This window comes from Megalobrama amblycephala, linkage group LG13, assembly GCF_018812025.1.
Source record: "Megalobrama amblycephala isolate DHTTF-2021 linkage group LG13, ASM1881202v1, whole genome shotgun sequence".
NCBI classification, from domain to species: Eukaryota; Metazoa; Chordata; class Actinopteri; order Cypriniformes; family Xenocyprididae; genus Megalobrama; species Megalobrama amblycephala.
Window position 1 is genome coordinate 28,231,126 of NC_063056.1, and position 16,842 is coordinate 28,247,967.

Below are 16,842 nucleotides of genomic sequence, written 5' to 3' on the forward strand. Positions count from 1 at the left end.
TACAGATCAGATCATAATTTGATTGCCCATGATTTTTAAAAACTGACACTAGATCATCCATTGTCAAGGGTAATGACTTCAGCTTGGCTGTTTTATTCAAAAGAAAAAAGGGTGAACAAATTGCCTAAAAGAAATGGAGAAAGAAAACATGAAATAAGCCACAAAGTGGACATTCCCATGGATAAACCTGAGACATGGAGTGTAGTTCGAGTCTCAGTCAGCCCTCACTAAACTGCCCCATCCTTTATGACAAAAAGTGGCAGCGTATTATTAAAAAAAAAGTTTGCTTTGAATATAAATTTGCTTATATCAGTTTTCAGAGACATTCCAGGATGAACTATTGGAATTATTGAGCCAACAACCCTTCAAAACATTCCAGATTTGCAAAGGCAGACATTTTTCCATTCATCAGGTGGTGGAGACATTAACAAAAGTGACCAGACAGCCTGTATGAAAGAGAAGCCCTTATATATGTGAGCAACATCGAGCTGCTTTATTCACACCCTTTTTAAAATGGGATCCACTGTGGGATGGACTATTGAGCATCATAACCAGAAATGCAAACTTGATTAACAACTCATCTCCTGTATTAGTTCAGCTCTTGGCATATTCCTTTAAAACATGACTATTTTCCTGCAGTTGTTTCTGTAGACAAACATGAGATTAAGTACAAATAATTGGAAAATATAACCAAAATATAACTTTAATCCATAAAACGTGGCATTTGCTTATCCCTCTCACAGTCATTAAGATGCAATTATCCTCTTTTATTAGATATTTCTTTAATATTTGCTGCACTAGCTTTTGCTTTCAAAGGCAGAGAAATGTGACATTATCCCAGATCCACGTCTTATGCATTCCATATCCAAAAAGGGAAGCAGATTAATGATGCATGTGAGATCATTTCAGTACCTGACACAAATTCATTACATTTTTTCCTTCACTGGTGTCTATATGAGCACTAGTTAGGCAGAGATCCTGTTTCCATTTCATTTCCCATTATATGAACAACACAAAGTAGTTTAAGCCTCACTCTGAAAAGTTCATTCTGTAATTCTAAAGTGTCCACAGTACAACTATGTCTGTGAGAAACAGCCATGTGTGAGCACTGAGCGCAAACAACAACAACAAAATATATAAATAAAACTATTGAAATTCAAAAATGCTGTACATGTATGATGCAAAAGATCTTTCATTTGAAGTATGTAGTGTGAGGACTCCCTCTTGTGGTTGCTGTGTTAAATTAAGACAAATCTACAGATCTACAAATGTGCTCACACATGGATTGCTCTCAGTTCACTGGTGCAATTCTGCAGCACAACTGGGTGTCAGATTAGCTGGATTTTTTTCAAAGTGTTCTGAAAGCAGCTAAAACATCCAAAAACATGGAAGTCATGCCATAGTGTGCTATGTTATCCATCTAGATACAGCCCACAGTTCTGTTAATAAAGAGCCAGTGGAGCAAAACTCGAATCCCAGAGTAGATTCATGATACAATGCAGAATAAAAACAAGGTTAAACCACTCACTCGCATCCCCAAAAATGTGGAGAAACATGCATTCTGAAACTTTAAAATTACAAAAGAGAGACAGAGAGAAAGAACAGGGTAGTCAAGCAGTTTCATACGAAAGTGTGAGTATAACAACCGTGATTTTGTTGAAGCAGGTGGCTGGTGGCCATGATCATCTTTGGGTTGTGTGCTGCTGGTACAGTGTGATGGCTGGTAGCGTGAGTGTGTGTGCGAATACGCATTGGCGTGTGTTTGTGTTCACAATACATTCGTGAACAACAATGAGGATGGGGGTTTAGTGTGTAAAGACAAAATTCAAGAGGCTCGCCTTTCACAGCCCTGAGCTGGTAAAGACCCTGTGTGCAGGGGTCTGACATAAACACCAAAAGGGGGTTGAATTCCCCTTCTCAAAAGTAGCAAGAGTTCAAATGCACTAGATTGGTTATTTATGTCCGGTTTAGTCCATGAGTGACTTGAGCTCCTTCAGTGGCAGGCTGATGAGACCAGATCACATTATGCAGCACTTGCTTTTGTGGTTGTGTGGGTCTTTGAAACGCAGTCTCTGTTTGGGACGGTACTTCTCCAAGTACGTCAGCTGCTTGCTGTTGATGGCGCCCCGGCGCTTCCTGTGAGGAAAAAACAACAACAAATATCCATCAGTTATATTAATGTGTTTTTAATAATAATTATTAGTAGTAGTATTATTATAATAATTATCATAGTCACCATTCTAAGTCATTAAAGGTGCAGTAGGTGATCTGGGAAATGCTAAAGTTAGCCTGCTAACATTGAAAGCATAAGAGCCCACCCTTCTTGCAAATCGCCATCCAAAGCCACACCTCCTCCAAAACACATGAACGCACACACACACACAGTTGCTCTCGGCAAAGCGTCACAAGAGACGGCGTTAAACTACCTCATGTCTCAAAGCACATAACATAACAATAATAATGAACTTAAGCACCTTAGAGAGCTCGTACCTGACTGCTGCAGATTGCTGTTGATACTGTTGACATGGAAACGCATTCCGAGTATGAGGACATGAAGAGCTTCGGTTAGAAATGTCACGAGTTGCCATCTCTTAATTACGGTAGTTATGGTGTGAACGCAGCATAAACTCGTTGTTTCGATTCGGTAGGAACTGTAAAAGGTGGCTCCTGATTGTTTGCGGCGCTCCGTGACTGAGGTCTTGCATAAACTCTGCAAAGCATGAAACGCGCTGATGACGTATGACGTCTGCACGAACAGGGTGCGCGAGGGTATGCAAAAACATACGTATTATTTCATTCAGACCCAAAATAAAGATTTAATGAACATTTTATTGTCCTACGCCTTCCACAAACAATATATTTAGACCGTTTAACATAGTGATTGCTATCAGGATATGAGGAAAATTTCAACCAGTATTACCAAAAATGTTTCTGTAGAGAATCACCCATTGCACCTTTAAGAGCTACATATTTATATGTAATATATATATATAAAAAATTCCTTTTTTTATATAAATGACTTATTTTTAATTTAAAATGTTTTCTTAATGTTAAACATGCACAAACATGTTTAATATCAACTATATATTTATATATAATATTAATTATTATTTTAAGTAGTAATCTGTTATTGCTATATTATTTTCTGTAATGCATTAGTGCTGTGGCTGTACATAGTGGCGTCAGTGCAAATTGTGTGCATTTCTCGACTGCATAATGTGCTATAATTTGTTTGTGCTGTACAATTAGCTGTAATGCATTAATGCTGCACAATATTTGTCATGTATCAGTGCTGCATCATTTACTGTGATGTGCTTGTACTGTATCGCTCACTGTATTGACTGGGTGGTGTTTTATTTTGCTGGTGTTGGTGATGTTTTGTTAGCTATAATTTATACTCACTGTCTGATGAACTGAATGGCGTCCTCATATTTCATCCCGCTCTCTATAAGTGCCAGAGCCACCAGCACCGGAGCCCTGCAACATATATACACACACACACACACACACACACACACAGTGTTTAATACCAGGAAACATCACCTCCTCAAACAGCTTGCGTGTGTGCGCAGCCCCCAGAAACAATAGGCTTCCAGGAAAAGTATACCATTTAACCCTTCTCCGCAAGGATATCATTAATGCATGTGAGAACAGGTTTGTGGTTATAGTACGTTAAATTTTTGTGAGTGGTAAGATGCATTATTCTACTATTTGCATTACCGTCTGTTCATCACACAAAGCTACTGTATGGCAGAGACTTTTCCGTTCAGGGTCCTGACAGCTTTGAAGTCTCCACTTAGTGTGCCCCTTTCCAATGCGTAACAACACAAACTCGGCCTACTAAAGCAAACATTGGCTCCCTGTCAAAAACTGCTGAGGGCTCCCACAGGAGCTGAAACCTACGTCAGAGAGACTGGTGCTTTACTTGTCGGCAGAAGCGGTCAGGGGTCAAAGTGGAAGGAGGGCAGGCAGGGTAAACCGGACTGTCATTAGCCTACCACTCCTGCATTTGACCGTCTGGCTCGACAGTTTGAGCCCCGCAACTTAATTAAGGTCTGTGTGTTTTGACAGCTGGCCAGATAAGAGGGCAACACTGACACTACACCAGGATTCTCCACTGAAAAGAGATACAGAGGAGCAATTAAGAGAGCTGCTTATCATCTGCTTCCTGTTTCGTCTTCGGACGTCAACCTTTGTGGCTCGAATAATAAACTTGAATTAATATTGTGTGTCCATGTGGATGGTTGGTTTTGGCACACAGCGGTCAGGCAGAGAGAATGGGTTTGACCTGGAGAGGACACAGGCCAAGAATGAGAGGCCTGTCGCTGAGGGGTATTTGGGGTAAAACAAAAATAAAAAAAAAATAAAAACATTGAGAAACCAAATGTAAACAGTAGAACTCAAACACTACACTAACACAAGCCAGCTTAAAGCTCTGCCAGAGATATCACACACAGTCCTTGATTGCATTCTGAGGGAAAAAGAGCAACAGATCCTGGGAAAGGCTGTTGATATGTTTGAGAATTTTTTTTAAGAGAGAGAAGCGAGCCACATAAAGCCTGACCCATCAAATTCAGATGAGCATTTGCACGTCTACAAATCTGAACAGTCACCAAAAGCAGGCTGGGAAATTACTAGGACTATACTGAATCTGTGCCTAGAGAATACCGTAAAAGGTTCAACAGATTTCCACTTGAACCAATGTTATTTTAGTATAATTTATATACTATAGTATTTATTAATATATTCAATTAGCTTTTATGTTTTCAGTTGGATTTTAATTTTAGTTTTATTATTTCTTTTTAGCTTTATTTTTATTTCAGTTTTAGTCATTTTAGTACTTCAATTAAAATTTTTATTCAGTTAGTTGCCAGGGCAACAATTTTAAATACTCAAATTTTTTCAAGTTTAAGTTTTTCATGTAATATTTATATTTTATTTCAGATTTAATTCAATTAACAAAAATGTTTATCGTTTTCATTTTAGTTAACAATAAGAACATTCATTTGAACAGCCAAAATTCCAAAATTGTTCATAAAATTCTAGACATCCTTGTACTCATTTTATTTATTTTTTTATTATAATAGGATTTTGAAAGGGCCGATTTTCAGACAATGTCCCATCAGAATAATCATTTACATTTACCTAGTTGATTGTAACAAATAAAAATGGGCAATTATTTTAGCCGTTAGGTGTGCGTGTTTTTGTTACCACATAATTCCTCACTGGAATATCAGAGTACAAAATGTGATTTTTTAATCCGATTCAGTGTGCGCACAGCCCTGGTTTGATAAAGTTATGTTTAATTTTAACATACCACACACGTGGTTATAGCCTTGGACTTAGGAGCACGTCTGTGATAACAGGATGATGTGATGTGATGCTGTTCTCCTTCACTCACCGGCCCAGTCCGGCCACACAGTGCACAGCCACACAGCAGCCTGGATCCTCACAGAACTTATTCTTCAACAGACTAAGCCAGTCATCCACGATCTTGGTAGGAGGAGGTGCACCGTCATCGAACGGCCAATCCTGAGGGAGAGAAACAGAAGGATAACTATATGTCTGTATGTCCCTAAGTTTCCTATGAAAGGGAAACACCCACATAGAGAGACACAAAATAGCAGATAAGAATGAAACAAATGATTCCAGTCACCACCAGCAGGTGGTGATCTATAATGCTTCAGCATGCAGATTCACAGTAGCCTGCGAATCCCTTTGATGATTCCTGTGTGATTTTCACAAGTTCTGCAATGGCAAACATGGCACGTTCTCTCGTCCTGTCAATTCCACCACTTCAATCTGATCTGTCACTAACAGCTCGATTTAACACCATGTGCAAGAGCTAAATCATCAGAAATATTATTATGTAAGATTGAAACAGGGAATTATCACTAAGACATTGCATTCAATAAGCTGTTTTATCCAAGTCTTTAATATTTACAAGGATGGTTCATACAATTTGTACGGACAAAAGAATATCTCTATGTTCAGCAGAGAAATAAAAGTCATACATGTTTAAAATGACTTGGGGATGAGACAATGACAGGTAAACTAACACTTTAAATTGTCAATTTCTTTATAATTTTACGACTTGATCTGTGGATGGATAATCACATGCTCTCTATGCTTCAAAGAAACAGTTTTGATAAATGCATCAGCAGATCAGAACAAACACATTCAGTCTAGGCACAATCTGACTCACTTGCAGATATTAAAGACTTTTTCTTTCATGGAAGAATGAATCTGAATGATGTATTAAAAACACAAATGTGCTGGGTCAAAATACACTGACAAACAGAGCATGGTGTTCTGCATCGCTGCTTTCTCAGAAAAGGGGACATTTATAGGGAGCGAGTTTTCTATGAGGACTGTCTATGAGAATCTCCTAGTTTAAAAATAACATTTTAATCCACTAAGAGGTTAATAGGCCCCTCCTTGTCTGGTATGTCAACAGTAGGCTATTAATTCCAGGAGTCCATTCCAAGATGGAAGTGCTCTGTACTCTTGCCAGAGCACACCGACTCCAGAACCAGCAGTGTGGGGCCTAATTGTGGAAAATGCCCTGCCATTTTCCTTGAATCGAATACCTTCTATTCCTCCAGCAACTTGAGCCTCTGCTTATAAGAGAGCGGGAGAAGTTTGAGGCACCTGTTTGCTGTCAACCAACACTTCAGTTTCATTACTTCCTTTAAAGGAGATCTTGATTTTAAACTTTTTAAACTTAAACTTTGGAGAATTAGATACTGACATAATGCACACAAATGTCAACACATCCACTCACTGATCGGTTCTCTCATCAAAAAGAATAATTGTTGCTTCGTGATCTTTAATGAATTACAAAACAGTTTAGATGGTCGTTTTAGTATGATTTATACTTTTCGGTTTGTTTTAAACAGTGTATCTGGACTTTCTACCATCTTCTATGAGACAAATTGGATCGAAAATGTGCAAATCCACAGGTTAATCTTACACTGAAATGACACCACACAACCGATCATCAAGTTCACAGAACATTTCTGATCAAACAGTGTAAAAACGGGGAGGATGACTGTTATAATCCATCTGGAGTTGATTGCAATGGAGAGGAAATCCCAATCCCATGTTTTGACCCCCTGCAAAGCCATTGCCTAATCTCCTCTTATAAAGAGCAGAAGTGTGTGTGGGGGGGGGGGGGGAGAGAGCAAAGGAAAGTCAACATAAAGAGAAAACTAAGGAAACATTCTCAGGTTGACTCGAGTTGAGATGTGCAAATACTAAGGCATTCAAAATATCCTTGAACAATCTGACATATGAAATTCTATATCAAGGGTGAGAGTTTAGGGCAGGTCGATAGAAGAAACTTGGTGCAGCAATTAAACATTTCAACTTTAAAGGTAAAGGTTTTTTTTTTCTAAATTAAAAACCTTTCTTCTACACCAGCCGAAAATGCAATGACAACTACACTACCTTTAAAGACAAAATAAAGTTTCAAAAGTTTGGGCTTGCTATTTTTGGGAGGATTTATTCATGTCTTTTTAAGAAGGCATTTATTTGATCAAAAATACAGTAAAAATGTATTATTGTGAAATTTTTTCAATTTAAAATAACTGTTTTCTATTTTAGTACATTTTAAAATGAAATTTATTTATGTGCCTTCAGAAATCATTCATATCTCTTGATATGGTGGTGCTCAACAAACATTTATTTTTATCAGTGTCGAAAACAGATGTGCTGCTTAAATTTGTGAAAACTGTGATTTATTTTTTTCAGGATTCTTTGAAGAACAGAACATTGAAAAGAACAGCATTTGGAATAGAAATTATTTTTTATTTATTATTTTAACATTATAAATGTCTTTAATGCACTTTTGATAAAATTAATGCATCCTTCCTGGATACATTTTTTCTTTTTTTTTCTTTTTTTTTTTTCCAAAATGTGTAATTATTTGGGTTTTTTTTAATTCAGATGACAGCATAAGTAAGCCATTTTTAAGTTTATTTCCTAGAAAAGTATAAACACTGTGGCTCTAGAGTACTATCAAAACATTGCTCTGTTTGTTTAAGAATCCAGACCAGCACGACAACAGTAACACTGGCTCAACCAATGGCATCAGTTTGGGACGGGACTATCTGTTTTGTTTCAACCAATAGCAGGCAGGGGAGTATTCTGCAAAACCCATTTGAAATTAGTCATTATTTTTGATATTTCATTGTGATACAGAAAGTACACACTTCAGCTTTAAGTAACCAAGTACACTACCCAAGTTGATTCTCTAAAATCTTGAAGAACAGCTTTGAAAGTTATTCACAAACTAAACAAAAGCACTAAATCCTGATGAATGCAGACATGTTTTTAACAAGCTTCATGCTCTTTTGAAGGAGAGCAGTGGACTGAAGCTTTACATCTTGTCTAGCTGAGCATAAACACACAGCAACGATGTTTCAAACAGACTCTGTTCAAGAGTGTTTCTCTCTTGCTGAAACTGACTGTTCCCTTGATGGCACAGAGGAGGAAATTGATTTACATAACTGTGCATCTGCTACCCTTCTCATGCACATTACAGTTTATAAAGTAAAACCTGTGATGCACCAGCGTGCTGGATAAATTCACTATGACCTTGGGTTAATCTAGGAGGCTTAGACAGCTACATTTCTAGAATTCTTCTAGAAACCAAAGTTAAATATGTAATGTATACGTCTTATTCCATGAGAAGTTCAACAGAGTGAAAGTGCACAAGGATGTATGAGCCTTAATAAAAGCTCAGAGGGAGATAGATCAAGCTCCTCTCCAGCTGCCATGGTAACAGGGAAATGTTGACGAGCCAAACTGAAAACACATGTGGATGTTGGATTCAAGTAGTTTGAAAAAAGGTGAATGTTGGCAGAATGTTACAGGATTGTATCCTCAAATGCAGAGCTCCCTTCGGAGCACCAGACAGAAAGCAACCTCATCTCACTCCACTTGACATCATATCACATGACTGGGCAGCCAATTCATACAGCATGTGTGTTCCAGGAATATATAAGCGCAGTAGGGCTGTGTAGATGTGGTTTCTGTTAAGCAGGACAAACCTCATCCTACATAAGTAAAGACTCTGTCTGAATCCATAATGTCAGAGGGAGCCAATCACCTTCATTAAAGTACCACTAATTACAGTAGCATCACTGCAGTAAAGCAGAAGTGTTAATTAAAGGACGGATAGCATGGAGTGACACACTCATGATTGGGAAACTGTCCAAGATTATTACGTTCAGGTGACAGCGAGTGTATGTGCATCAGACACATACACACACAAATCAGTACAGAAGGTGCAAGATGAAAATGCATCAAAAAACAAAAGGTACAAAAGCCAAGAAAATGATCAGTGCTAGTATTACACTGAGATCTATAGCTTCTAACACAATACAATCATTTTAACTAGACTGACTGATAACTTTTTTTGATGATGTATACGGATATTGATTATTTTAATGTAAGCATCCATTAACTGTTGTTGATGTTCATCTGATGATAGTTTTTAATCATTGTTTTATTTCTGCTTTGACAAAATGATAAATTATTATTACTAAGAGGCAATTATCAGTCTATCTAGTTTTAACATTACTCAAAACTCATGTCGGTTTTCAAACAAAAAAATGAAAGGACAGCATGGGAGGCAGCAGAGGAAAATGTACTTTTAAAAAATACTTTACAGCAGACACTTATTTATAGTATGACAGGGAAATATATCTCACCATGACAGTAATTCCATCCTTTTCCAGTGGCGTCTTATCATAGGTGATTTCACACACACGCACTACTGTTGTTGCCCCATACTTCTTCAGATCCTGAAGAAACAAGATTTTGAGTTTTGAGGGATTGTTTTTCATTTGTTCTTGCTTGCTATCCATTTATGTGCGGTAATTACATGAATGTCACATCACAGTAATTAGTGGCTCTTTCAGAGCAGAATGTTTTTGATCTTTCATGTCTTAAAATGATCTGTTGCATACGTTTGAATGGTCTCTCACCTCAATGAAGCTGCTTAACGTTGCATTGGTTGGATTGTGCGTGATAAGGAAGCGCATGTTTTTGTAGCAGACCTCGACAGGAGCCGGACGGTTCATCCTGGTCATGCTGGTGTCCCTCCACTCTACAGAAAACACAGCACCCAATCCGGGCCAGGATCCACCGAGCTCCACTCACAGTACAGCACTACTCTGACCTAGAGCAGTGTTACAGCAGATCACAGTGAAGGTATTTGCAGGATCTTCTGTGATAAATCACTACTAATCAGTATATAAAATTGAAAGCTGCCTTTCTGGGAAGTTAGAGGCCACAAGAGTCTTCCTCTTCTAACAAATCTGCCTCTTCCTCTTGATAGGGATACTCTGGCAACTAGACAGGTGGAACAGTGTCCGGTAGCTAAATGCCAGGTGCCGCGACGCCAGTTAACCCATTTGGCGCACAACAAAGTGGTCAGTCAGAAAGACCAGCAAGAGAAGAGCAGAGAAGACGTTTCTCTGGACATTCAGGGACAGATTCTGGGCGTATCCACCCGTGATCAAGCGTTGCGATGTTGGGCGTGGCAGTAATCACCGCTGCCCTGCCGGAACTCCATTAACGAACAAGAAGCTGGAGGAGAAAGCTGTTAAGAGAAGACAGAAAAAAAAGACCAAATTTTAGATGATCACATACCAGTTCATTTGTATACATATTCTATATTAATAATATAATATAATATAATATAATATAATATAATATAATATAATATAATATAATATAATATAATATAATATAATATAATATAATATAATATCCTCTTAAAATCCTTTGGCAACTTAAAAAAAAATGTTTCAAAGAAAAAAATGTAAGTAATGTAAATGTAGAAGTTAAAAAAAGCAAAAGAAAAAGAGATAAAAGGTCCAGGATATAGAATTTAAATGGACAAAAACGTTAAAATAACACAAATATGTTCTTAAATCAAATTATGATGATATTTGATACATCAGACAAAGCTATAGAAGCAGAATTTTCAGAATCTGGCACATCTCAAGAAAGGTTTGAAAGAAAATGTAGAAATATGTCTTTAGACAAAAGTGAATAAAGCAAAAAAGAAAGAGTTAAGGTAATGGATTTAAGATTTAAATGGACAAATAGTTAAAATAATTATATGTTTGTAAGTCACAAATTATGATTATTCAACACATCAGACAACACAATAGAAGCAGAATTTAAACTCATTTCAAACTCATTGGTGTTGCAATTAAATGGATAGTCCCCCCCCCCAAAAAAAATCATCATTTATTCACCCTCAGAAGATTCAAAATGACTTACTATTACTATTCGCTTTATATTAAATGTAAAAAACAAACAAACAAAAAAAAAAAAAAAAAAAAAAAAAACATGCAATAATGTCTAAAGTCTATTAATATCTTTTGTGTTTCACAAAAGAAATAAAATCATACAGGCTTGGAACTACATGAGGGTGAGTAAATTATCACAGAATTACACACAATGAACAGCAGAGGGTTTGATATCAGCGCATGCAGCGCTCACCTATGCCAACTTCTCAAACAACGAGACAGAACATTTTAAAGACAGAACAACCATTTAAACTTCATATAAGCACACACACATGAAAAAAAGTAGTAGTAAAACACCAAGAAACCTCAGGTACATGTCTTTTTCCCAATAACACGTGAGAAAATCATGCGGAACGGTTCTGTCTGATCTCCCCCGTGACTCGTGAGAGTTGTCACCCCTTACCTCTGTGACAGGCTGCGTTCTGCTCAGGATTAAGCCCAGGGCTCTGGTGGGAACAGTGGAGGGTGAACAGTTGCGATCCGTAATAACTGTCTCTGTTCTAAACCAGTCGAGGCTGCCTTGGCTTGCCATATGACAGTGACAGCACACTCTGCTAATGTCACAAACAAACGCACTCGTAATGCTCTTAGGAGGAGTGGTGACCAATCCACCCCCCACCTCTCTCTTTCCATCCCAATATAAAAATAGCATGGCCAATGAACCTAATAGGTATCACCATGTACACATGTCTTGTTTATGTTTTGGCATAAGCTGTGAGGTATAATACACACTTCATTCCATGCTGCAACAAGAATGTAACCAGAAACTACTCCAGTAAAAAGTTACCTTGACTGTAAGAAGTTTAAAACTCACATATTTCCCTGTTTGACCATGTAAATTTAAGAATATTTTCACAACATGATTCAGGAAAGAATATGTCAATTGACTGCCTTCAAGGAATAGTTCACCCAAAAATTATAATGTCAATTTACTCACCCTCATGTCATTCCAAAATTGTATGACTTACTTTCTTCAATGGGACACAAAAGATATTTTAAAAAACATATCTCTGTTTTTTGTCCATACAATGAAAGTCCATAGGGTCCAATGTTGAACATTCTTCAAAATTGTTGTCACGATACTGGAATTTCCAACTTCGACACGATACCTTGGAAAATATATCGATATTCAATATCATTTTTGATACCACAGATTGTACTAATAAATACAATAGAATAAAGAGGAAAAATGAAATAAACATGGCTTTAAGTTTTCATGTGGGTCTAACAGTAATATTCAGGTAAGAAATACTACAGAAATTAAATTAATAAAATGTAAAATAACACTGGATAGTTTTCATTGTAAAATGCTTACATGCTTACTTTAATGCTTACAATAAAAATTACAAAAGTTATCCAGTCAAGAGCAGTGAATGATTTTCTCTTTGTCTTTTGTTCTTTGATTAACATGACAGACAGCAGCAGGTTTATTTGGCTGCTGTCACTTTAAAGGCCTGTTCACACCAAGAACGATAACTATAAAGATAACGATAACGATATCATTGGGATCAATTTCAGAATGATTTTTTTCCAGCCGTTAAACGATAAAACACTGACAACCAATCAGAATCCATTCTAATTTAAGGACTTGCGCATTTAAAATGGCAGACGACATTGCGGAGAAGTTAATCGCCAAGGTCCAGAAAGCCACCACAGTTTGACAAGTCAAACCCCCTTTTCAAAGATACTTTAAAGAAAATAGATATATGGAAAACAATCAGTCATACCTTCAGAATAAATGGTGAGAATATTAACAGGGATGAGATCATTATGCCAGGCTAGCAAACAGTGTAACATAAAATGAATGTTACCTCAGGTATCCAGTGCTAGTTTCGACAACATTGTCTTGCTTCCGTTTAAGTTGTAGTGAAGAAGACTAGGCGTTGTTTTCATTCCACTATATTGACTTCTTCAGTTAAATTCACTGTTAGATTAGATCAATTAAGCCAGCTATTCACTTGAAACACTGCATGCTGAGGACATCTGCTGGTTAAAGCCGTGTAAATGCAACAAGAACAGCAAAAACATGTTATACACACTTTGAAACCACAGCAAGTGAGCTTAAAATAAACAGACCGTTATCGTTCTTTGGTGTGGACACAAATATAGTTATCGTTATAGTTATCATTCTTGGTGTGAACGGGCCTTAAGAGTTTATATACGGATCCAATACCGTTACACAACATGCGTTTTCTCTCAACTATTTACGTTCCAAAACTGACTGTATTTACCCAAATACACAGCAAGACGGGCATTTTGACAATTTTTTGTGTATTTGACTGTTTAAGTGCAATAAGCCATGAAAAAGAAGTCAATTTGGTACTTGCGAGCTGTTTGAGTGGTGGCTTTATGAGAACGCCACTTGTATAGATCAGTGGTGAAAGCACTTTTGATATGAGTGAGTGCGAAACCTGCGGGAATGAATACAATTATGGGCAATGCAAGCACTGTTCAACCGGAACGAATGAGATGAGTGAGTGAGAAGGAGGTGGGTGTGTGTCAATTCGTCGTCGGAGAGAAGAGAGTGTGAGAACATGCAGCTGGTATCGGTGTATCGATACTGCAGAAAAGGAGTATTGGAACAGTTTCAGATATTTCAGTATTGATGCATCGAAATATTGATATTTCAAAATATAGTTTTGTATTCCACAGAAGAAAGTAAGTCATGACATGAGGGTGAGTAAATGATGACAGAATTTTCATTTTAGGTGAACTGTCCCTTTAAATATAGGGTCTCTATAGGTTGTATTTTGATAGGAAAAAAAAAATGGTGGAAATCATACAGTTGAAAGAAACGGTTCTACACAGCAGATCAGCAACATAACATTTGATCAAGAGTGGAGAGAAAAACCACAAAATTAGACAGCAACTTATTTCTTCAGGAGGTTATCATTTTGATGCCTAAACCACATCACATTATGTAGGACTTAACAGATAAGAAAACAGACACACCATAGACACTCCTATAGTTACCCTGCCACTCTTGTTGAGGGCTTAGCACATCTTGAGCCAAATCCTTTTACATAAAGCTGGAGGGTTGGATAGGTCTCTTTGCCCAGTAGTGCAGTGTGTTTTCAGGTGCTCTGTAGACTCTGAGGTAAATATAGACACTCCGACCTATGAATGTACACTTATTTGTACTGTCAAGATGCCAATAGTATTTATGTGTCTAACTAAAGACAAGATTAAACATGGGGCAGAGAAAAAAGCATAAAAACAAAAAAAAAGAAAAAAAAAAAGGAACAATTCCAATAGGATCCTCGCAACATGTGTGCTCGGGCCCTAATTAATAAACACGGACTGAACCTTACAGCTTTTGAATTAAACAGACTCAGTGATCAACAAGGCTTGTTTGTAAACAAGTTTACACAATAGGCACCAGCAAAGTTTTTTTCCCAGAAGTCCTGGCTTGGCTTCAAAAAGGCCAATTAAATGAAGGATTAAATGCAAATGACATCATCAAGGGCAAGTGTTCCAAGTGATCAAACAACAAACACATGACTCATCTGTGCCAGAGCTCTCGTCATGGCAGAAAGTGCAGACTGGAATCAGAGAGAAAAATCCTACAGAAATTTATTTAAGCAATAAGGTACCATGAAACGCTGAATTATGAATACTATCAAAGCTAAAGGCTGCACATTAAACATTCTAGAATGATTAAAAAAAATAATTAATTTGGGAATTCAACATTTTGTAATGATAATAAATATATATTAATTCTGGAATTAAATAATCTGTAATGATTAAAAAAATAAATTCTTAAATTAAAAGTTAAAATGATATATATGAATATTAGATTGATTAAAAACATTCATTTTGCAATGATTTAAAAAAAAATAATGCTGGAATTAAATCTGTAATTATTAAAAATAATTTTTCTGGCACTAAACATTTTGGAATAACTAAAGTCCTAAATGCCTAAAAGTCACCTACACACCTAAAATTATACAAAAATTATTTTCACAAAAATTCATTAAGCCCTCGTCTAGCAATCCAAATGCTTCAAATAGCAATTAAACATCTAAAAGTATCTCTATTTGTATGTTTTCTAAAAAGGAGTACCTTTCCTTTGTCCATCAAAAATGCCATTTTTCTCTACTCGCTTCACGACTCGTGTTTCCCCTCAGCACAAGTTTGGTATCGTTTTAAAGTGCAGCATTCCAAACTCATGCTGATGTAAACAAATCAATCTTACTTGCGTGGACTGACAGATCTGAAGCGTGCGAACAAAGACACCTCAGACAGTGTGCAATCCCGATATACACATATAAAGAAGAATTACAGTACTTCAAAGGTGCCCTAGATTCAAAATTTGAATTTACCTTGGCATAGTTGAATAACAAGAGTTCAGTACATGGAAAAGTTTCAAACTCCATTGCTTTCTCTTTCTTATGTAAATCTCATTTGTTTAAAAGACTTCCGGAAAACATGTAACAGTTTACATAACAGTTACGTAACAGTCGGGGTGTACGCCCCAATATTTGCATATGCCAGCCCATGTTCCCAACATTATGAAAGGCATTAGACAAGGGCAGCCAGTAAACGTCTGGATCTGCACAGCTGAATCATCAGACTAGGTAAGCAAGAACAACAGCGAAAAATGGCAGATGGAGTAATAATAACTGACATGATCCATGATTACATGATATTTTTAGTGATATTTGTAAATTGTCTTTCTAAATGTTTCGTTAGCATGTTGCTAATGTACTGTTAAATGTGGTTAAAGTTACCATCGTTTCTTACTGAATTCACAGAGACAAGAGCCGTCGCTATTTTCATTTTTAAACACTTGCAGTATGTATAATAAAACACAACTTCATTCTTTATAAATCTCTCCAACAGTGTAGCATTAGCCGTTAGCCACGGAGCACAGCCTCAAACTCATAGAGAATCAAATATAAACATCAAAATAAATACTTTACTCACATAATTCGAAGCATGCATACAGCATGCATGACGAACATCTTGTAAAGATCCATTTGAGGGTTATATTAGCTGTGTGAACTTTGTAAATGTGCTGTAATATGATCGAGAGCTCGTGTGGCAGGGAGCACGCAAATTAAAGGGGCAGCGCGCTGAAAAAAAAAATCAGTGCATAGTTAATGATGCCCCAAAATAGGCAGTTAAAAAATTAATTTAAAAAAATCTATGGGGTATTTTGAGCTGAAACTTCACAGACACATTCAGGGGACACCTTAGACTTATATTACATCTTGTGAAAAAGCATTCTTGGGCACCTTTCAATATACTGAAGTAAAATATTGAAAAAAGTTGAATATATATTTTTCCAATAGATATTTGGTTTTGATGAGGTGTGTGTGCCAAATTAGGTGTTATTAACAGGGATTTTAAGATATGATTGCTAGGCGATTTTGTTTTGGAACCTTCAGAAAACGTTAACTCGATTTTTCTCAAAATTGACTTCGCTGACTATCGACTTCAAACAGGTTTAGCTCAGACATTTGTTCTGATTCCAACAAATCATGCATAATTTTGAAGTTTTTTTAATAGAGAC

The 16,842-nt window shown here is 36.8% G+C and overlaps 1 protein-coding gene across 6 annotated transcripts in view; it reads right to left on the bottom strand.

The window, feature by feature from the left end:
* Window positions 1–63: 63 nt before the first annotated feature.
* Window positions 64–16,842, bottom strand: part of ptp4a3b (protein tyrosine phosphatase 4A3b) — a 31,229-nt gene continuing 14,450 nt past the window's right edge. For 2 of the 6 annotated variants that reach the window (XM_048153271.1, XM_048153272.1), the window contains exons 2-6: window positions 9,993–10,609; window positions 9,717–9,809; window positions 5,402–5,532; window positions 3,403–3,477; window positions 64–2,136 (exon numbers count right to left, since the gene is read on the bottom strand). In XM_048153271.1, coding sequence (XP_048009228.1) covers window positions 2,019–2,136; window positions 3,403–3,477; window positions 5,402–5,532; window positions 9,717–9,809; window positions 9,993–10,097 — 522 coding nt within the window. In that variant the 5' untranslated portion in view covers window positions 10,098–10,609 and the 3' untranslated portion in view covers window positions 64–2,018. Of the gene's footprint in view, window positions 2,137–2,490; window positions 2,711–3,402; window positions 3,478–5,401; window positions 5,533–9,716; window positions 9,810–9,992; window positions 10,610–11,632; window positions 11,656–11,730; window positions 12,174–16,842 lie in introns of those variants that run through there. The other 4 variants (XM_048153274.1, XR_007179062.1, XM_048153270.1 and 1 more) reach the window with 4 other exon arrangements.